This window comes from Hibiscus syriacus, unplaced genomic scaffold (genome assembly GCF_006381635.1).
Source record: "Hibiscus syriacus cultivar Baekdansim isolate YM2019G1 unplaced genomic scaffold, ASM638163v2 tig00111238_pilon, whole genome shotgun sequence".
In the NCBI taxonomy this organism is placed as follows: domain Eukaryota; kingdom Viridiplantae; phylum Streptophyta; class Magnoliopsida; order Malvales; family Malvaceae; genus Hibiscus; species Hibiscus syriacus.
The window spans coordinates 2,321,675-2,345,394 of NW_024063030.1; the positions used below are offsets into that span (position 1 = coordinate 2,321,675).

A 23,720-nucleotide genomic window follows, 5' to 3' on the forward strand; every position below is an offset into this window, starting at 1 on the left:
TTTCCACCGCATTCAATAGCTTTCAAGGCAGTCCGATGGAAACAGTGAAGGAAGAAATCTGTCTTACTTTTCCTCCCAAACTCAACATACCTGGCTTGATGACATTGTTGTCCAATGTTAAACTTGGAAACCCCATGGACTATTCTGCGCCAAGGCTTGAACTCCAGATTGTAGTCACTTTCATTCTCACTCAAGCCATTCATTTTGTGCTTAACCACCTCCGGATGCCTATATTAATATCCCAGATTCTTGTATGTGCTGCATACTCTCTCCTACATCTTTTTTCATTTTTAATACTTCATTCCTAACGTTTTTGATGTAAATGTAATGTTGGGTCCTATGATTTTCAATCGGGTACGGTGACGGCTTTCGGCTATATGTTTTATTTATTTCTAACTGGGGTGAAGATGGATTTTAGCATGACATACAGATCCGGAAAGAAGGCGCTGTGTATTGGTATCCTTACAGTGTTGGTGCCTTTCAGTTTGCTTGTTTATGGTTAAGTCGGATCAAGAAGAAATAAAGCGGAACAACGAAATTGAACTTTCTGTTCTTGCAGTATCATATTCGGCGACTTCGTTTCCGGTAATACATAGCCTACTCACTGAGCTGAAGCTCCTGAATTCGGAACTCGGAAGGCTTAGCCTATCATCAGCCCTCATAGGTAACATGTTGTCGCTGTTTCTATTGACTATTTGCCAAGGGATGGTTGCAGCACGAAAAGGAGGTCGGCAAACTGCTATTGCACTTTTCGAAAAGGCTATAATCTTTCTTGTTATACTGGTGTTTTGTTTTCGACCTCTAATAAAATGGATGGTGAGAAAAAGGGTTGGAGGTGGGAAGATAAATGGTGCTTGCCTTTATGCTGCGATTTCGGGGTTCATGGTTTCACATAAGCTTACCGTTGTTTTTGGAATATTGCTTCCCTATGGTCCATTTCTAACGGGGTTGGCTATCCAAGATGGACCCCCTCTGGGATCTGCTCTGGTGGAGAAACTGGACCCTGTTGTTTCAGGCTTTCTTATGCCTTTGTTTGCTTCAACATGCGGCATGAGGATTAATTTTACTTACCTCAACAACAGCAGCCCCTTTGTCAAACACCAAGCACTTTCCGCTATTGTGGCTTTAATTGTCAAATTTGGAGTCTCCTTCCTTCTTTCCATCTTTAATAAAATCCCCACAAGGGATTCTTTGGCCTTTGCTTTTGTAATGATAAGCAAAGGTATCGTTCAGATGGCTATCTATAGCAACATGTATGATCGCAGGGTATGTTTTTTAACTCCTCCGGCTGTATGGTTTACATAAATTTTACAGCCATACTTATTGTCGAAAAATTGCAGGTTCTAACAGCGCCTATGTTCGCTTACATGTCTCTCATCGTCATTGTGGTAGCAAGCATTGTGCCAGTGCTTGTGAAAACCCTCTACGATCCATCGAAAAAGTATACATGTTACCAGAAAAGGAGCATCATGCATTGCAAGCACAACGAGGAGCTTCGAATGATTAGTTGTATTCATGTCCCGCCTAATGTCAATTCCATCATTGACATCCTCAGTACCTCGACCACAGAAGTCCCATTGCTCTTCATGTGCTTCACCTTATAAGCTTAGTGGGCAAGCCACTCCACTCTTCATCTCTCATGAAAAGAATCAGTACACCCTTTGCGGAAACTCCTACTCGGAGAACGTTATCGTCTCGTTTAAACGGTTAGAGCGGGACAGCTGTGGAGCCATATCGGTGAAAGTGTTCACCGCAGTGTCACCAACGAATATGATGTACGAGGATACATGTAACCTCGCCCTGGACCACCACACATCCTTTATAATACTTCCATTTCACCGCCGATGGCACTTTGATGGTAGCATCGAATTGGAAGATCTAAACATAAGGAGCCTGAACTGCAATATGCTTGAAAGGGCTCCTTGCTCGATAGGGATTCTGGTCGAAGGTCGACATCATTTAAACTGCTCCAACTCACAATCGTCGTTAGCCAGCTCTTCATCATATAACATTGCTGTGATATTTTGGGGGGTAAAGATGATCAGGAGGCTCTTGCTTTAGGTCTACGCATGTCCGAAAACAAAAACGTTCATCTAACTATAGTTCATCTCACATCTGGAATATGATTCTAGCTGATGATACCGAGACAATGCAGGATGAGATAATGCTGAGAAATGTTAAAGAGAATTGTTCAAACATAACACACATTGAGAAGCAGGCAAGTATTGGACCTGAAACTTTAAAATTTCTTCGATCCATTGTGGACAAGTACCATCTTTTCATTGTTGGGAGACGATTCAAACGTGAAGATCCCCAGACCATGGGTCTCCATGAATGGTCAGAATTTCAAGAGATTGGAATTATAGGGACCTACTTTCATCTGCTGATTTTGGTGGCAACAATTCTGTGTTGATTGTACAAAAACAACAATGGATTAATTAAGCCCCAATACAAATCATCGTTTTCTTTGCTCATCATCGCATTTTTCATTTACTAGTACATTTTGCTACAGTATGACCCTTATGATGTTAATGAACTGAAGCAGCAAGGTGCGTGATTGAGCAAACCACACACTTGACTTCATTCCGAGGATTTGCAGGCACTTGGATTCTTATTCTCGTCGGATGTGCCACTGATACTGCGAGAAAATTTCAAGCAGAACATAGAGTTTTACGGAATTGACAGGTTTAACATTGATGCTTGTTATGAACATTTAACTCAGGATTTATCTTGTACACTATGCTGCTCCGCAACAACAATTTTTATCTCAGCATCTATCAAGGTGTCTGGGATCTTTTAATGTGTAATCCATAATCGTACTTTAATATTCATTCCAATATTGTTTTACTAACGAAAAAAATCATACCGACTATCTCACACTCTATTCCCTGTTAACTGAACATGCAGGGGTAAACCTTGTATGAACAAAATGTTGCCAAATTCTTATAAGTAACAATTAATTCGAACCAGTAACGATGTTATTTGCTATATAAAGATGTCTCTCCAAACTGCAAGCTCATTGAATAAGATGACAGCAATTGACAAATAAAAGGAGTATGGTAATAAGGTTGCAACCCCAACTAATTCAAAGTGGTTCTAATACACAATAAAAATACAAAGTGAACAAAATCAACTAACAAGACATGGTTTTGAATTAGCTAATCCTAAACTAAACTAAATATTTTGAATTGCTCAAATGCCACGTGTTAGACACTGCATACTCACTACGCTATTGCCAACCCTTCTTTATTTCCTACGTCATTCTTTTTTACCCGTTTATCGATCATCACTAACACTATCCATCGGCCGAAATTCCAATAGTGCCGACCGGTTGAAACTCCAACGATGTCGAAGGAGAAAACAATAAACAAAAGCAAACACGCAATGGACCATCACTGACCGGACGAATTCCGTCGCCTCAATTCTTGCCGTCCAATGCTTGCGGCACCCACTACGCACCTTTCTCCTTTTCAAATCAAAACCTCACTTCTGCAAATTAAAACCACCTTTTCGCCTGCAAATTATCTCCACCGTTCCCCCACACCCCCACATGCAAATTAAAACTATTCACCAGAGATTATTAGCTGGTGTCGATGATACAAGCTATCGTGACAGCAGTATTGTTGTATAAGGTTTTGGGACCATCACTGCCGGCAAGGGCGACGGCATTAGTAGTGGTGGGCGACAATAAGAGAATTAAAATTAGATATTTTAAGAATTTTTTTTATATTTTTTTAAAAAAAATGAGGTTATTAAAAAATAATAATATTATAAATTTTTTAAAATAAAAATTTAATATATATATATATATATAAATAAATGCAACACGAGTTAAATAATAATTTTTCCAATGACCATAATAGTGTAGATATCTAATATAATAACATCAAAAATATTAAATATATATCTTAGATGAGAAATATTTAAAATATTTAAAATAAAAAAAAAAAAATTATACACCTGATTTTTAATTAAGAGCTATTAATAAGTTCTCGAGTCTTAGCCTTCTACGTATTTACTCAAATGTGATAAATTTTGGGAAACTTTACTACATCATTTTTGTATTTGAACTTAATTGCCCAGCTCAATTTGGATTCCACTTTGTACTTCTTCGGCTAAATAATGCATGTGGGGAAAATTTAGAATAACACGGTATTTAAGAATTATTTTAAGATTTAGGACACTTGTTATAGTGTATATGGAATTCATCGTCAAGTGATAACGTATTCTATAAAATATAATAAATAATTTGAATTAGTCACTTATTTTTTAAATATATTTTATAAAACTCGTCATCTTATAATAAATTTCATGAATACCGTACCAAATGATTTAGATCTTAAAATAATTCTCAAATATTTTTTTTGGTTGGGAGCCCACTTTGCAGTACCTATGGATAAATATTAAATGGTTTGTTCAAATATATTGGTTTAATATATTTTGTTTTCGATATTGAATTTTTAAAGTTTATAAAATATATATTAAATTTAATATAAAATTGATATTTTTTTTTGTTAATTATTAGATAATATTTGTTCTAAAAGTTCTCAATAATTTGACAATGAAATCATAAATACCTTTATATTTATGGTGCTCGAATCTGAAACTTATAGAGATAACAATAATCTCTTTAACCACTAAGATAGTCCGGTTCGCGCATTATAAAATTGATATTATATTACGATAACGATTCTTTAAAAAATTGAAAAATCAATTTCTTATAAAATATAAAAGTTAATAATTTCTTTTAAAATTAAATTTTATTTATAATTTATATTTTCATTACTTATAATATTACCTTCATCTTATCTATAACAAAATTTAGTGGTTAATTACATTTTTCTTTTTTGGTTATCATCCTAGTTCCAAGGTTTCGTCTTGATTAATCTAGACTGACATGCGTCACACACCTAATTTTGGTGGGTGAGTCTCGAGCTGCTAACCACTTGAATCAACTCCTGTTGGTTAATAGTTAAGGATTGTCATCAATAATTAATTAGTATAGTGAGAGGAGACACTAAATCCCTTAAATAAAGTTAGAAATTTGAATCCTAACATTTGTGAATGGAGAAACTGAGTTGGGAGGGCCTCCTCATAACGGGTCTTCGTAAAACTCGATCTTAAATAATTGATAAATAGATTAAACATCGATTATTAATCCAAAAACATAACTTTAACTATGATTTAAAAAATATTGTATGATGAAAACAAATTTACATGAAAAATTAGGTGAATACGTCGTTTATCCTAAAACAGAATTACAAGTTCGTTGGAACAAACAAAGATACATGGTGAGCAAACAACAAGAACTTGTTAGACCAAAATGCAAATCCACAGTTAAGAAACTGAAAAAACATGTTAGAAAAAACAAGAAACTTAATATAAGCAATGATTCCCATCGTTCATTTCATTCAATTCAATCTCCTTTCTATATCTATTTTCTTTCCACCGCATTCAATAGCTTTGAAGGCAGTCCCGGGACACGATGGAAACAGTGGAGGAAGAAATTTGTCTTAGTTATCCTCCCAAAGTCAACGCACCTGGCTTGATGACATTGCTCTCCAATGTGAAACCTGAAAACATCCTGGACTACTCTGCGCCAAGGCTTGAACTCCAGATTGTACTCACTTTCATTCTCACTCAAGCCATTCATTTTGTGCTCAAGCGCCTCCGGATGCCTACATTCATATCCCAGATTCTTGTATGTGTCTGCATACTCTTTTTTTTTCATTTTAATACTTCATTCCTAATTAACTTTTTTTGTTGTAAATGCAGGCAGGGATAATATTGGGTCCTACGGTTCTCGACCGTGAAAAAGCACTTATTATAATGTCTGAGGAGAGTGTTTCAATTCTGGGTTCGGTGGCAACTTTCGGCTTTATGTTGTATTTATTTCTAACTGGGGTGAAGATGGATTTTAGCATGACATACAGATCCGGAAAGAAGACGATGTGTATTGGTATCCTAACAGTGATGGTGCCTTTCATAATTTGCTTGTTAATGGCTGGGTCCGATCGTGAAGAAATAACAAATTACAACGCAATTAACGAAGTTTCCGTTCTTGCACTAGCTTATTCGGCGACATCGTTTCCGGTAGTACATAGCCTACTCAGTGAGCTGAAGCTCCTGAATTCGGAACTCGGTAGGCTTAGCCTATCATCGGCCCTCGTAGGTAACGTGTTGTCGCTATTTCTATTGACTATTTGCCAAGGGTTGGTTGCAGCACGAAAACGAGGTCTGGAAAGAGTTATTATACATTTCCAAAGGGCAACAATCTATTTTTGTGTATTGATGTTTTGTTTTCGACCTCTATTGAAATGGAAAGTGAGAAAAATAGCTGGGGATGGGAAGATAAAAGGTGTTTTCCTTTATGCTGCAATTTTGGCCTTCATGGTTTCACATCAGCTTTCCACTTATTTTAAAATATTTGTTCCCTTTGGTCCATTTCTAGCGGGATTGGCTATCCAAGATGGACCCCCTTTAGGATCTGCCCTGGTGGAGAAACTGGACCCTGTTGTTTCAGGCTTTCTTATGCCTTTGTTTGCTTCAACATGCGGCATGAGGATTGATTTTACTTACCTCAATGACAGCAGCCCCTTTGTCAAACACCAAGCATTTTCCGCTATTGTGGCTTTAATTGTCAAATTTGGAGTCTCCTTCATTCTTTCCTTCTTGAATAAATTCCCGCAAGAGATGCTTTGGCGTTTGCTTTTATAATGATAAGCAAAGGTGTCGTTGACATGGCTATCTATAGCTCCATGTATGATCGCAATGTATGTTTCTTTAACTTCTCCTGTTGTATGGTTTACGTAAATTTCACAACCATACTTATTGTCGAAAAATTGCAGGTTATAACAACGCCTATCTTCGTTTGCATGACTCTAATCGTCGTTGTGGTAGCAAGCATTGTGCCAATGCTTGTGAAAACCCTCTACAATCCATCGAGAAAGTATGCAAGTTACCATAAAAGGAGCATCATGCATTGCAGGCACAACGAGGATCTTCGCATGATTAGTTGCATTCATGTCCCGGCTAATGTCAATTCCATCATTGACATCCTCAGTACCTCCACCCCAGAAAGTCCCATTGTTGTTCATGTTCTTCACCTTATAAAGCTCAGTGGGCGAGCCACTCCACTTTTCATCTCTCATGACATGAATCAGTACACCCTTTCCAACGAATCGTACTCTGAGAACGTTGTCCTCTCGTTTAAACGGTTCGAGCGGGACAACTGGGAATCCGTAACGGTAAAAGCATTCACGGCGGTGTCACCGACAAATCTGATGTATGAGGATATATGTAACCTCGCCCTGGACCACCACACATCCTTTATATACTTCCATTTCACCGCCGATGGCACTTTGATGGTAGCACCGAATCGGAAGATCAAAACATAAGGAGCCTGAACTACAATATGCTTGAAAGGGCTCCTTGTTCGATAGGGATCCTAGTCGAAGGTCGATGCCGTTTAAACCGCTCCTTCTCACAGTCATCGTTTGACGGCTTTTCATCATATAGCATTGCTGTTATTTTCTTGGGGGGTAAAGATGACCAGGAGGCTCTTGCTTTAGGTATACGCATGTCCGAAAACAAAAACGTTCAACTGACAGTAATTCATCTCACGTCTGGAAATAGGATTCTAGCTGATGATACTGAGACAATGCAGGATGAGATAATGCTGAGAAATGTTAAAGAAGTTTGTTCATACATAACACACATTGAGAAACAGGTAAGTGATGGACCTGAAACTTTAGATTTTCTTCGATCCATTGTGGATAATTACCAGCTTTTCATTGTTGGGAGACGATATAAACGTGAAGATCCCCAGACCATGGGTCTCCATGAATGGACAGAATTTCAAGAGATTGGAATTATCGGGGACCTACTTTCGTCTGCTGATTTTGGTGGCAACAATTCTGTGCTGGTTGTACAAAAACAACAATGGATTGATTAAACCCTAAGACCATGTTAGGATGATTCATTGGTGTAACTCTGTGTTCATGTCACCCAATAGCATGGTGTCCACCTATAATTCTGTGTTTTCAATTTAGATGTTTTTATATTCAGACTTTGTTAATATAGAATCAGTTTAAATTAGGAAAATTTAAACATATTTAAATATTTCTGAAACTTTATAAACTATAACGATATTATACTATAGCATATGACTAATAAAAACTACATTATATATAAAAATATTATTTATTAATGATATTATGTATATAAATGTTATGAATTTAATTTATAATTCTTATTTATTTAATATTATACATGTAATTAGGGATGGATCGAGGGTAGACCAGGGCAGTTGTTTTCATACAAATTTCAAATTATCATATATTTTAAATATTTTTATATTTTCTATTGATAATTTGTTTTAGCTCTCGAAAATTTTATAAGTTCTCATCCACCTAAAATTTTAAAAGCTTAATCTTAGTATAAAATAATATGTTCGTCCATATATATAATTAATTAAATAAGTAATTATGTTATTATATTAATTACTAATCTCATTTTAATATATAAATAACTATCTATATAACTAGTTACATGTATATAAATATTATAAAGATGATTAATATAATATAAATGGTTAACACTCCAATTTAATTAATATGAGCCAACCCTATTGGTAAATACAGCACTGTTATTAATACCCAAATGATGAAGAACGTCACTAAAACAAAGTTAATTCTAGGTTTTGTAGAATTGCATTATATGTGATAGAAGTGGAAAGATAAGCATAAATCATGTGATTAATGGTGGTCAAATTTACGACACAATAATGTTTCTAATAATTAATTAACTTTTACTAACAAACTAGTTACACAGCATAATTTACATAAAAATCGTATATGTTAACGTCACATTAATGTAATCCTATCTATGAATGAACGAGCTGTCAATGACACAGCGGGTACATGCCGGTTACAACGAGGAGGAACTAGTCTATTTCAAGTCTACTTTCTACTGCCTTAATATTATTTAGAGTAAACTATATGTTTAGTATTTAAACTATCAATTTTTTTCTATTTTGGTCATCTATAACATTATGTTTTGATTTCATTTTTGTCACATATCGTTGAAAAATTAATAGAATTATCGATATAGTATTTTTTTAATATTTTCCAATGATGATATGTTAATACCTGATGGTGCCATATCAATATCACCATTAATTTTTTAACAGTAAGTGACCAAAATAAAACTAAAATGTAATATTTAATGGAATTTTGAAATAAAAATAATAATTTAATGATTAAAATGAAACAATAGTAATAATAAGATACTAAATGTGTAATTTATCTTAATATTTATTGTTTCTTTTCAAAAAAATAATACTTATTATAATAATTATATTTAAGAGACTGTATGTTTCAAATATTTTAAACTATAATCATATTTAATATAAAAATAAGAATTTATAATTAATTTAAACATTATAATTTATATAAATTATTATTATTATTGTTATATCCAATGTCCAGGCCAGGGCAAGGCAGGAGGAGCATGAGTCCACGTAGCCAACAAAGACCACGTGCAAAGCCACGTTTCATCTTTGTCAGGTCAAATTGCCACATGCAAACATCACCTTGAAGGGCTTGGCTTTGGTCTGTCTGTATGTTTTGATCCATAACCAAGATATTTGTTTTTTTTTTACTTTTTAGGGTAAACAATGCATTTAGTATCTAAACTATTAGTTTTGATCTATTTTAGTACTTAAACTTTCAATTTTTTCAAAGTCATATATAACATTTAGTTTTTGTTTCATTTTCGTACCACCGTTAAAAACTTAACGTTAAGTTTGATTTTTTTTTTGAAAGTTTAGGTACTAAAGCGTAGCAAAACTGATAGTTTAGGTACTAAATGAGTTAAGTTTTTAATAATGAGATATTAAAATAAAATAAAAACAAAATGTTAGGTCTGATTTTGAAAAAAAAATGAAAGTTTAAGTACTAAAATGAACCAAAACTGATAGTTTAAATATTAAACTCATAGTTTACTTTTTTTTTTTGCTAACCAAACCAAATTATCACCACAATATATTAATGGAAAAAGAGTCCAAAAAAACTCTTTTGATTGCAGCTGGTAGGCCCAAGAATATGGCTTGGTCAATAATAAATAGTAATTTGGTTTGTGATTTGCAAAATATCACTCATGCACGCGGTGCATGTAAGATCTTAAAATGAAAATAGCAAGGTTTATTTTGGCAAAGGAATAGTAATATTTATCTTTAATGATCTTTAATTTTGTTTAGTCTACGTAATATGGAATAAAAACAAATCGCGTTATTAGCACTTTCTTATAAAAAAAAAGGAAAATATCAAATTTTGAAACACCCTTTGAGCTGATAAGTATGGAAATACGTTCATAATGTATGTATTGTCATATAGTTCCATATATATATATATATATATATATATATATATATATATACATGTGGCTTAACACAAAAAAAGTGCTCAAATTATGCCTCCAAAAATATTTTAGGTGTTTGGCGTTACCACCGTTAAAAATCTCTATTAAGTAATCTTAAAAAACCAAAGCTTTTAAAACTTTAATTTTAATCCCTTTACTGCCGCCACCAACGCCGTCAATCAACCGAACACCCAACGACGTGTGACCGATCAACCACCCACGACGAAAACCCCCATATTTTCGCAACCAATTGAACAAAAATCTCCCTAAATCTATAAATTCCTAAATATAAATCCTTCAAAACCTTAAAATAAAATCTTTCATTTACACCGTTTTTTGGTGTTCGATCGGTGGCGAAAGTATGGAGATTTTGGTCGTGGGTGGCTGATCGGTCACACGTTGTTGAGTGTTCGGTCGATTAACGGCGTTGGTGGCAGCCAGTGGTTACAACAGGATTAAAATTAAAGTTTTAAAAAATTTGGGTTTTTTTTAAGATTTGAAAAAAAATTAAGTTTCTTTTTAAATATATTTTATTTTAAATAAAAATTCTCAAAATTATCAAAACGTGGCATGTGTCACTTAACATTTAACGTTCGAGCACCTAAAATAGTAACGGAGAAAACGTTAGCACTTAATTTTAGCAAAAAATCTTTAATAATTAAAACATTTTTCGAGACATAATTTAATCACTTATTTCAATATTAAGCGTATATATATATATAATTTAGAAATTGAAGCTTATCTGGCGGTGCTTATATATCTAGAATAATCGCAACATTTTTCCGACACTTTCGTTGGTCTGCTGCTCTTAGGTCTTTCCCTGTGTTTAGTATCGGGAGAGATGGGTGTGTGGGGAGATTACAAGCATGCAATGGCTATGGTGGGATTACAGATGGGCTATGCAGCTGTTGCACTCGTCACCAGAGCAGCTATGTTGCAAGGCATGAGTCCTCGTGTCCTCGTCGTTTACCGGCAAGCAGTCGCTACTTTGGCGGTGGCACCCGTCGCTTATCTATGCAGGTGCATTTCACTCTCTCTCTCTCTCTCTCTCTCAAGCATATCAAGGTTGATATAGCGATTTATTTCTTAAAAATAAGTATATTTTTAGTACTATGTTGTCAAGCATAATACTATGCTCTCAAACGTGCATCTGTCCGTGATGTTTTGTAGCATTAATTAATCACCTTGGTCTACAGGAGGAAATCAGGCTGCCCTTCAATGGGACTAAAATACTAAATAGATTTTCTTCGATATTCATAGCCTCACTTATTGGGTACCTTTTTTTTCTCTCTTTCATTTGTATATGTTTTGAGTCCATTTTCTTAAGGTCAGAATGTTTATACAGGATTGCAATCAATCAGAATATCTATTATGAGGGTCTATACTTGGCCACTTCAGCAACGGCAAGTGCAATGGCAAATCTAGTCCCGGCCATCACTTTTGTTATGGCATCCATTGTTGGGTACGTGATAATGGTATTGTTGGTAATGCTCAATTTGTAACAGTTTTTTAAAGGTTTTTAATTCTATGATTAATAGAATTAAATTGTGATTTGGAAGTGACTATTTTGCCCTCACTATTTAGCCTATAAATAGAGGGCAATTTCATTCACTTTGAGATATCCCAAGCAAACATTTGCTTTGAAACACTCCTATCTTTTGAGTGTTGTTTGAGTTGAGAGAAGAGCAATACCACCAAGTTCACTCCAGTTTTCGGGTGTACGAATTCTTGGAGAGCCGTGTTAACCTCAGGGGGTTGTTCGTCCATTGTAGCGATTACACACATCGGGGCGAATTTGCTTCTAAGGCAGTGGATTACCACGACACGGTTATCATTCTGATTGATTATTTTATTTAATATTTTCCAGTCAGTGCTAACGCCTCGTTTTGCAGCAATCTATTTTACCAACAATTTAGAAGCAAATACTATACTGCTGCTACAAACGACAACAGTACAATCTGATAGGCACATGTTTTTGCATCGATTACCAAAATATCTAAAGAAGGAAATTGAGGCTATCGATTTCGGTTAGTCTGTTGATTTACCATGTTTTCTCAATAATCTTGCAATCAAAAGGACTTTGATAGTGCCATGATCAGAAATATGGTAACAAACTTGTGGTTGCTAATGTTTAGAAATTTGTCATGCTTTAATTTCATGATTCATTTATAATTATTAAGAGCAAACAGTAAACATGCATGACAAGGTTGTTTTCCTGCATTTAAATATTGGAAACTTTAAAGCATGAATTAAAGTTGAGAAAATGCATGGAATTGGAAACATTAGTATTATAGCTGTTAAATACTTCTTAACAGTCGTTTATAATCCATTAATATTTGAATATTTATAAATTTTATATTATAATAAGCATTAATAGTATTATGATTTCATAATAAGCATCAATGGTATTATAAGGTCTTATGGACAAAAGGAACGGAAAAAACGTTTAATTAGTCATTACTTTATGAGTTTAAAGCAAGGAAACGTTTTAGTTTTCAAATAATTTTTTAATGAATTGTCTTTATATTGCAAAACTGAAAAGATAATGGAGACGTGTGTTTATTGCTTTCGAATGGTATTAGGCTATTATCAATATATACTAGTCAAATAGTATAATAAAGCAATATTTATTGATAATTCATTGGGGATTTTAATGCATAATAATGCATGAAATGTTGGTATGAATATTATTTCGGTTCCTTTCATGTATAAATCAATTAGCTTTATACTATATTAGCATTCTTTGTGCTCACTGCTTTAAAAAGCATTTATTGCTTTTAACGTGTTTACATAGCTATATTGGTGAATTAGCTATTTCTCATTTTAATGAATATATATTGCTATTATACATGGGTATATATTGCTAATATTTGTGCAATAAAGAGTATGATTTAATGACTCCATTATAATGGAAATTGATTCTCTTGGAGAATAACAACCTTTGGTTCATGTGGAGATGCAACTATTTATTTTCATGTGAGGTGATGATGTTGAACGAGGAGATTCTCCAAATTGAATAGTTGTTAAATTTGAGTTTGATTTCCACAATCTCTTGAAGATAAGGAACCAAAATCCTAAAGATAAGGATCTTGTCACTATCAATAATATTTTTTTAAAAATTATTGTTAGTAAATTAATTTCGCGACTAACCATGTATATTCTTCATTTGACTTTGGTTTAGATGAAGTGATTGTCACGATGGATTTTGGGATCATGCTGATTAAAAGTGATAATGCAAAGAATGATGGTGTATGTATGGTGAACAAGTCTATTTGGAATTGTGATTCTACCTGCGAGGTCAAATTATTTAGACTTGTTGCCTGTTAATTCATGCCTTTTAAATACATTAATTAGATTGCATGAGCCTTTAAGATAGTCTTTAAAACTCGGTGGATACTATGAAATGAGATAAAACCACTAGTAAAGACTAAGATAGTACTACTAAGGCTAAGGTGGTAGTGTGAGCCCAAAAATATATATGCTTAATAAGATAGTGTCAAGCATAATTCTTTAAGAAAGCCTTAAGAAAGAGAAAATCTATAAATAATTTATTGGAAAATAGTGTGATGAGTATGAAAGTGCATGTCTAGGATTGGTTCTATGAAGACTTGGTACTTAAGCGTGCCTAGTGCACCACCTCTCTTTCATAGAAACCTACCTGGTGCATTGTTCATTACTATGCTCACTATTCCAATTTATAAAATACTATGACAAGATAAAAACTCTTAAAACTTAGTGCAGAAGTTAAAAGAGTAGAGATTAATTTGGTTGAGTGGAATACCAAATTTAGTCATAGTAAATAAAATATATGATGATCTCTTTAAGGCTAATATGAATATCATGAATGAGTATATGATAGACTCTATTGCTACTAAAAGTGTGTTGTAGCTATTAAATCTCTAAGTGATTTTCCTAAGTAGAGGAAAGAAAAGAGATTATCTATTTTATAATGGTTTATGCATTTTAATGATTTGTAACTTCTCAAAACTTTGAGAATTATGTGTAAACAAAACTTGAGTTTGTTAAAAATATAGTTTTATGGCTAAAACTCATAACAAACTTTACTCTAGTATGAGTGAGTATTTGTTTACATGTTTTACAAGACACTTATGGATATCCTAAAATGTTAGAAATGTGGGGGTGTCTTAAAATGTAGATTAAATGCATAAACTCAAATAGAAAATATTATATCCACTTCTTCTAGTATTTCTGCTAGGTCTTCTCAAGAAATTGATTTCGAGACTAGAAGAAGTAAAAGGCTATTTGGACCAAATTTTATCACTTCCTTTATTTCTGAGATAAATGATTTAGACTCTCTTTCTGATCATATAGCTTAAATATTATATAAGGATCCTAAAAAGGCTATAAGATCTATCGATACTAGTTCTAGAAAAGCACTATTAATGATGAACTAGAATCGATAATGTCTAATCATACTTGGGAATTAGTTGACTTGCCTAGAGGATTTAAACCAATCTGTAGCAATGAATCTTCCGGAAGAAAATGAGACAAGATGATTTAATCCAGTGGTACAAGGCAAGGCTAGTTGTCAAAGGGTTCACTCAAAAGTTTGTTTTAAACTACTTTGATTCTTACTCTCCCATTATGAACATCTCAACGATCCGTGCATTATTTGCACTAGCCTCCATTCATAAGTTGCAAGTACATCAAATGGATGTTAAGACTGCATTTTTGAATGGAGATCTAGATGAGGAGATCTATATGAGAACAATGGTACAAGAAATTTCATAAAACTATACTTAGTTTTGGTTTTGTTGTGAATGGTTCGGATGCTTGCGTGTATTCGATGATGTTTGATACTGATTGCATCATCATAAGTTTTGTATGTTGATGACATGTTGATTTTCAGTTCTAACATTGAGTCCATTAACAAAACAAACGGTTTCTTGTCCACTAAATTTGAGATGATGGATCTGGGAGAAGTTGATGTAATCTTAGGAGTCAAAATTACTGGAAAGGGATTTTCTTTATGTCAAGCACACTATCTTGAGAAAGTGTTAAAGAAATTTGACAGTTTTGACGTCGTCCCTGTTCGAACTCTTGTGACACTAGCATATATCTCTTTAAGAATAAAGGAAGTAGCGTTTCCCAAACATAATATGCTAAATTAATCAGAATTTAATGTTCTTAAAGAACTATACTCGGCCTGATATTGCTTATGCTGTGAGTAGACTAAGTAGATATACTCATAATCCGAGTGGTGAGCACTGGATTGCTCTTAAACGCTTACTGAAGTATCTTAAGGGTACTTTGGATTGGAAACTTGAATTTGTTGGCTTTCCTGCGGTACTAGAAGGATATTGTGATGCCAACTGGGTTTCTGATAATGATGAGGTAAGCTCTACGACGGGTATGTTTTTACTTTGGGTGGAGCAGCAATCTCATGGAAATCATCAAAGCAGACTTGTATTGCTCGTTCTACCATGGAGACAGAGTTTATAGCTCTTGACCTAGCTGGGCAAGAAGCCGAGTGGCTCAGAAGATTGTTAGCAGATATTCCGTTGTGGGAAGACCGACTCCTTCAGTTTCATTGTTGTGTGATTCACAAGCTGCGATATGTGTGGCTAAGAACCAAGCTTACAATGGTAAGAAAAGACACATTCGCATAAGACATGAATCAGTTAGACACTTAATAAAGAATGGAGTGCTCTCTTTAGAGTATGTGAAGTCGGAAAGGAACCTAGCAGATCCGCTTACCAAAGGGTTAAGTCGGAAGCTGGTCCTAGATTCGTCGAGGGGGATGGGCCTAAAGCCCATTGGTTGAGGAATTCATGGTGGATACCCAACTTAGTTATCTAAGTTCCATGTGGTCAAACGAAACCATGGAAAGACTCATAGTGCACATTCCTACTACCTATCCCTATGATGAATAATGTGCATGCCCAGGATGAGCTTAATTGCTCTTAATAAATTCATAGCCCAGGCTTTGGGTGGTCTTAGTGAGAAAGACTTGATGAATTTACCGATTTTGGTTGAATATCTATTCTTAATAAGTTCATAACCCAGAGTTGAGTGGGTAGTTCTAATCGCGAAGGACTAGATGAACTTACCGTTTGAGAGGATGAGTTTTATTAAACTCTTAATGAATTCAAACCCAAGAGGTTCCTAGTGAGAAGGACATATTGAATGGGAGTTCCTAGTGAGAAGGACATATTGAATTCACCGAATTATGAGGCTGAATATTTATTCTTAATGACTTCTTATCCCAGAGTTTGGGTGGTTCATTAATAATGAACTTGAAGAAAGTCACCATACTCTTTGTGAGGTTGAGCTATTATAAAAGCTCTTAATTATTTCATAGCTCAGTTTGAGTGGTTTATGTTGATATAAACTTGATGAAATAACCTACGTAAGTGAGAAGGATTAGCCACCTTCTATGAAAAACGTTGGGCCGTTTTTCTAGTACACTTATTAGAATCCTGAGGAAAGAGGGCTAAACATATATACGCTTTTGTATATATTCTTTGTAGACACATCGAGAACTTTGGTGGATGAAGGGGTTAGTTGTGTGTTATGAGTTTACCCCAATCTTAGAAAGTTCCAGACTAGTTTCACTTATCTAAGAGAAGGATTGCTCATCATCACTATGTACTAGTTCCAGATACGTTCACTAGTGCTTAAGCAACTAATCTCGCTATTGCTCTTCTCATGTTTTTACTTCATTGCTCTCATCTTTACGAAAGAATTCTTTCGCATTAGTGGGGGAATGTTGGTAATGCTCAATTTGTAACAGTTTTTTAAAGGTTTTTAATTCTATGATTAATAGAATTAAATTGTGATTTGGAAGTGACTATTTTGCCCTCACTATTTAGCCTATAAATAGAGGGCAATTTCATTCACTTTGAGATATCCCAAGCAAACATTTGCTTTGAAACACTCCTATCTTTTGAGTGTTGTTTGAGTTGAGAGAAGAGCAATACCACCAAGTTCACTCCAGTTTTTCGGGTGTACGAATTCTTGGAGAGCCGTGTTAACCTCAGGGGGTTGTTCGTCCATTGTAGCGATTACACACATCGGGGCGAATTTGCTTCTAAGGCAGTGGATTACCACGACACGGTTATCATTCTGATTGATTATTTTATTTAATATTTTCCAGTCAGTGCTAACGCCTCGTTTTGCAGCAATCTATTTTACCAACAGGTATCTCTTCAATATGTTATAAATAAACATACAGACCGTTTATTTACTGTTTGTCTATAGATTAGAAAAGGTGAACATTCGAAGCTTGAGAAGTATTGGCAAAATAGTCGGCACGTTGATCTGCGTCACTGGAGCCATTTTCATGGCGCTGCTGAGGGGACCAAAAACTATTGAATGAAGCAGCTTTACCGGTAAAATCATTGTATGGAGCGGATGGCGAGCACTGGTTGGTGGGTTGTTTATTTCTCTTTGGAAGCGCTTGTTGCTGGTCCATTTGGCTCATTTTGCAGGTATTTGGATCCAATACTTGTCCAACATTTCAGTCACTAATAATAATAATATCGTTACATATTTACCGACAGGTTCCAGCTTCAGCCAGCTACCCCGAGCACGTTTCCTTATCCGCCTGGATGTGTTTCTTCGGAGCATTGCAGTCGGCAGTAGTTACACTGTTTTTCGAACCAGACCTCAAAGCCTGGACCCAGGGCCGGACCAATGAATTTTAATGTCCTAGGCGAAATAATAATTTTATGCCCATAAATTTACAATAGGATTATTAGAAGTATTAGGTAAATCATTGGAATTTCCAATCGGATTATTAGAAGGTTTAACCGGTCTAATAATAAATCTATCTAAAGACCTATGTAAAGAATTAGCCATTTCTTGTTCTTGTTTTTTTCGTTTTCTATTTTGGGTACCCGATGGTTGTTTTCGAGGTAACATATTTAAAAGTAATCAATAAAACAAATATAGCAGCATGTAAACAATAAAACAAATATATTAGTAGGGAAAGATACAACCTGGCCGGTAACCAAAGTTAATGTTGTTGACTTGTTCTTTCTCACAATCAATTGATCTGGAAATTGCAATGTTCAAAACACAAAATCGAAATGACCAATGAATCATGGAGATGAGTAGGTGTCTAATTCCATGCTACCATTGTCGTATTACCAGACAAAACGTGTCTTCTATTGTCATGTAAAGGTGAGTCACAGATTAATTTACACCCTAAACTCCACTCACGCAAAGAACCCTTAGCCGCTCGGCCCTCTCTCTTCTCTCCACTCACTTCGTCTTCCCAGATCGAAAGCCATGAGACCAGCCTCTCGAAAGAAATCCAAAGCTTCGGTCTTGGACTCCGATGACTCAAATAACCTCGGTAAACATCTAACCTTATTTTACTTTTTTATTTTGATTCAAAAACAATAAAAAACAGAAAATGGTTGCATGATATTGTTTAAGGAAAATTCATATCTCTGTAAATAATTAACCCTACCCTCTCTGTTACAAGTGTTTCATATAGGATGAGGATTTTTAATCGAATGGTTGCCTTTGCTCACTCCATTTTCGTGTATTTCGCTTGCTAATGGTCCTTTTCTTGAATGGTTTTTTCAAATCCTATTTCTTCCCCTTTTTTGTGCTCGAAATGGATCTCTTTTTCTATTTTTTCCACCGAATCCTGTTTGTCCTCTTGTTGATTTTTCTCAAAAATTTAAGGATTTAGGTTGCTTTTTCTTCTTTGACTTTGGGGATGATTCAGTAGATATTGAATTTTGATGATTTGGGTTACTGCTTGTAGATTTGGTGATTACGGCAAGGATGGCTTGAGTTGGTGTATGGTGCTGGCAGCTTGCTTCACTGGATTTTAGGCTAATTTTTTGGGTCAAATATATATATAATGTATATATGGGCTTATAAACTGATGCCCCTCAAATATATGTTGCCCTGGGCCAAGGCCCATCTGGCACATTTATTGGGCCGGGTCTGATTGGACCCTTCATTCCAGTTTTGAGCTTGTTTGTTGTCTCGTTGTAGTATGTACAAAAAGCAAAGTGAATTCTTTTCACTTATATACCATGAAAATCACATCCTAACATAACCACATGATCCGTATAGGGCATATTCGGATCCGGGCTGTCATTCTTCGTTCAAGCTTGGTGTATAGCGCAAAGGGGACCCCTGTTTTCTGCCATGTTTAATCCTTTGTGTACAGTCATTGTGTCCATACTGGCTCCGCCGCTCTTGCATGAGAAACTTTATATGGGCAGGTAACATTTCGTGCAAAAAAATTCCTTGGACATATGAGTTGCATGCAGTCTCATTGTGTGTTTCATTTCAGCCTAATAGGTGCAGTTGGCGTTATTGGTGGTTTATATATTGTTCTGTGGGGAAAAGCCGAAGACTACCAAGTGAAAGAAACAGATCTAGAGTCATTGAATGGGCAGATATCCACCACGAGACCAGTCCGATCCAACAACCCCTTTTGTCTGATAAATATACTAATACCGATGAAAATTATGCATAAACCTGGTTCCGCTACAATTTCAATTTCACCCACAGATTTTGTAAACCATTTCAATACTGTTGATTGAAAGCTGAAATTTTGTGAATTCCATTCATTCTAATGCAAGAGATGAGAGCCGAGGGAACTCATCGGAGGCTCACAGAAACTCCACCAATAAGCTTTTATTGCTTATCCGGCGTCAAATGCACTGCTTTTTTTATTCAAAAGCAAGACCAAACGGTAAACACTATGTATTTGTCTTACAAATTGCGTTGGATAAGTGATTTTGCAGTGAAACGTAGAAGCTGTGATTTTGATGCTTTCAGCTTTTGAATTTAAATTACAATATTAGACTTACTTTCATTTTTTTCATATTTGATGTGTTTACTGTGTTCGTCCAAACTTATCTTTAATATGTATTTAATTTTATTATTATCATGTTCAATGTGATATTATATTTTAATATATAACTTATATATTTGATTTAAATTTAATAAATAAATTATATTAACTCTTTAATATGTATTTAATATGTATTTATGCGAATCGGTTCAAGTTTTTGGTTCAAAATTTTTATAGGTTATTACAAAAATAAATGTTTAGGAAGGGTGCACAACTCTCTTAAAAAGAGCTTTAAACGAATCTTATGTTTAGAATATTTTTAATCTACCAATAACGTATATATTTTATAAATATGATTATTTAAACTTAGTTTTTTTAGAGAGAACGATAATTTCGAATCGAAGAAATGTGAGATAATTAATTGAAAAAATTTATATTTTAAGATGGACACATATTTATCTTAAATCTTATTTACATCCATTATTAAAAAATAATATTTTATTTTATCATTATTTAATGAGATTTTTTTAGATAATTTCGAATCGAAGAAATGTGAGATTTTTTTTGGTACGTTAGTTTTGAATCACATTTGCAAATGTGGGATTTCCATTGGGCCCTAATAGTGTCTCCACGTAAAACATTAGACTCTTAAGCCTTTAAAGTCAGTGATGTGAAGGTTTGAACAAAAGAAGTGGTTAGTTATATCAAGACTTGTGACTTGGTTGAGATGAGAGGAAATTTTCATTGGAAAATACTTAAGGGCAAGATTCAAAGTTTGAAGGTCCCTAAATCCCATTCCTCCTCTTGCTTTAGGAGTCCCCAAACCAAACATAGTATGTAAACATTCAATAGATGGAACATGAAAGCTTTCAACATCAATTACAAAACAAATATCTGGAGCTTTTATACATATATATATGAACGATCTAAATTGCAAACAACCACGCAAGGAAATAAAAGATATACAATAAAAGGTCCAAATGCAAATATAGAAACAGAACAAGCAAAATCATCAGAAGCTAAGTAAGCAGAGAAAGAGGGTTAAGGCTTCCAGCCTTGATGATAAGCGTTGTCTCTCCTGTTGTTTCTGAAAGCACAGCAGCCAACAGAGTATACAACAATAAGGAAGATGAGGAAAACGATGTTGACAACCGCCACTTTCTTCCATGAACGCTTGAGGTTGTCTATGAACCCAGCTTTGCATGATTGGCAGTTGAAGCATAGAGTATTGAGGTTATTATCCCACAGATTGCAGTCTGGATTGGCCGGCGCCACATTCCCTCTTGTCCAGTTAGTCGGGCCAACGTATGTGAACTGACAGTCATCGGATGGCTTACAGCAACCAGACTGTGCAATCACACAAAACAAAAACAAATAAGATACGTCTAATTTGTGACGGAACACTCTGCTAATCGATCCCCTAAACTATCTATTTTGCGAGAACCACTTGGAATCGTAATCTTACAGGAAATAGAAATCTTAGAAAACAGAATATTTTATATGAATATGCACTTTAGAAAAGTTGAGAACCTTTATCCTCCTAAAGTTAGAATCAACATAAAGTCAATAGATTACATAAAGAATATAACTAACAAAAAGTATTCATTCCAGATCCCTTTAAGCATAAAGCTTTATATGAATTGTAATATATCTCTGATTCAATTTTTATGTTAAGAAGAAGAAGAAGAAGAAAACTCACATCTCAGAAAAACAATATAATATATATTAAGATACCTGAATGGCTGACAAGTGAGCCTGGTAAAACTCCGTGAGAGAGGTATTAAGATATTTATCATGGAAATCACTACAAACTTTACTGTCTGCCAAGCAGCTCTTAATCTTATTCCAGTTCTTCTGATTAGTAACTCTTTTCTGCAACCAGTCGGAGTAATCCCCGAGCCGGTATTCCTTATAACCTTTCCCGGACAACACTTCTCCCGCCCCTTTATTCGTCACCGCGAAAGCAAAGATCGTGAAGACGATCCCCAGCACGATGAGGAGGAACATGACGACCAAGTAAACCCAGAGCAGCCACGTCACGCGACAGCAAGCGCCGATCAGTCCGGCGAGGGAGACCAACATGAGGAAGACCCCGATTACGATAACGGGCCTGTCCAAGAACCGTTCGCACTCGGTCACGCCTTCTCGGCTCAGCCAGATGCCGGCTCCGAGGATGGGGATCGAGAGGATGAACGTGATCAAGTTGAGGATACCGACAAGGTTGTTGCTCAAGCGAAACGCCATCGTTTCAGTATCCCGGTAGGTTCTATTCACTGGATTTGCTGTTCGTTTGGCTAAAGAGAGGAAACATGAAATTGTAGAAACATTAGAGTGGCGTGGGGGATTATATATGGAACGAGGAGTTGGGAGTTTCTGAAGAAGTTAGTGAGAAAATTCTCTGCGGTTTATTGGAGAGGTTACTCCTGCAAAATCATTGTCAAGCGCTGTACACGTTTCACACATGCAAGCGCGTGGGATATGTGACCTTATTTTGGATTTAACACCACGTCCATCAACGGGAACTAATCTTATTTAATTCAAATTGTTATTTTTTAAACGACACCCAACGTGGCCTTTTTGAATTTTTCAAAAATTGAAGTTTTATTGTTACGTCAAGTAATATATTGTATTAATTTTAACACCTTTGTTTTTTTACATTAATATCTTTTTTTTATCTTCATGTTATAGAAAAAAAAATTATATATTGATTAGAATATTATGTTATGAGAGTTTTATTATTCATATATATCTTTTTAAAATTATTCATAAAATTAATATTCTTAAAATATTGTTTATTAAAATAATATTTTGTAGAAGTTATGGATGATTTCCTTGATCATGTTTACTTGATATTTTTCTTTTACCCATCAGTACGAATGTGGTATAATTTAGTACGATTATAGCAAAATTGGTATAAAAATATACTATAATAAATACGGAATCACGGTAGAGTTTTTGTATAAGTGAATTTAATTTAATTTAATTATTGTATTTGTTATACCATCACCAAACACTAAACTTTGATTCTATTTATTATTATGTTTATAACTTTGAAATTTTACCCGTAAAAAAATAATATTGTGATTTAGTTTTAAAAAACAAATACGATTTGGTCCGAGTAATAAATGCAAATAATAGTAGTTGCTTATTGGGTGTCGACGCTAGCATTTCTCAAAGCCCACTTTTTCCATCAGCTCTGCGTGCGTGACCTCCATCGCTTCCGAGTAATCCGCTGCACGCAACCTATAATAGCAATATGCAACCAAACCACGCTTCACTTTGTGTTTGCTCAAATTTATGAAATTCAGTTATACAGAATTCAAAGAATGGTTTCAATTATAAAAGATGATATGTTTCTTCTAAATATTTTAAGTTTGAATAATATTATTTATTAAAATAAAAAAATATGATCATAAATCCATATTAAATTACTAGAAAAATATCAAAATTAATTAAATCAAATACACAAACTAAAATATAAACAACTAAGCGATCTTTTTTAAAGAAAGGTTAT

General features: G+C 34.6%; 1 protein-coding gene and 3 pseudogenes across 1 annotated transcript; 3 read left to right on the forward strand and 1 right to left on the reverse strand.

The window, feature by feature from the left end:
* On the forward strand, positions 1–2,497 carry LOC120157255 (annotated as a pseudogene).
* Positions 2,498–5,485: 2,988 nt separating this feature from the next.
* LOC120157256 lies at positions 5,486–7,954 on the forward strand (annotated as a pseudogene).
* Positions 7,955–11,230: 3,276 nt separating this feature from the next.
* Positions 11,231–19,952, forward strand: LOC120157257 (annotated as a pseudogene).
* Positions 19,953–21,122: 1,170 nt separating this feature from the next.
* On the reverse strand, positions 21,123–22,525 carry LOC120156821 (tetraspanin-8-like). The gene is made up of 2 exons (XM_039168079.1): positions 21,941–22,525; positions 21,123–21,553 (listed from the first exon to the last, which is right to left on the reverse strand). Exons 1-2 carry the CDS (start codon positions 22,448–22,450, stop codon positions 21,248–21,250), a joined length of 816 nt encoding a protein of 271 aa, XP_039024010.1. The 5' UTR covers positions 22,451–22,525; the 3' UTR covers positions 21,123–21,247.
* Positions 22,526–23,720: the final 1,195 nt, after the last annotated feature.

What these genes read in the sequence shown, in the direction of transcription:
- LOC120156821 (XM_039168079.1), bottom strand. Translation starts at nt 22,450, where the DNA reads ATGGCGTTTCGCTTGAGCAACAACCTTGTCGGTATCCTCAACTTGATC. An exon ending in CTCACTTGTCAGCCATTCAG is followed by an intron (nt 21,554 to 21,940) that starts GTATCTTAATAT and finishes GTGATTGCACAG; the next exon opens with TCTGGTTGCTGTAAGCCATC.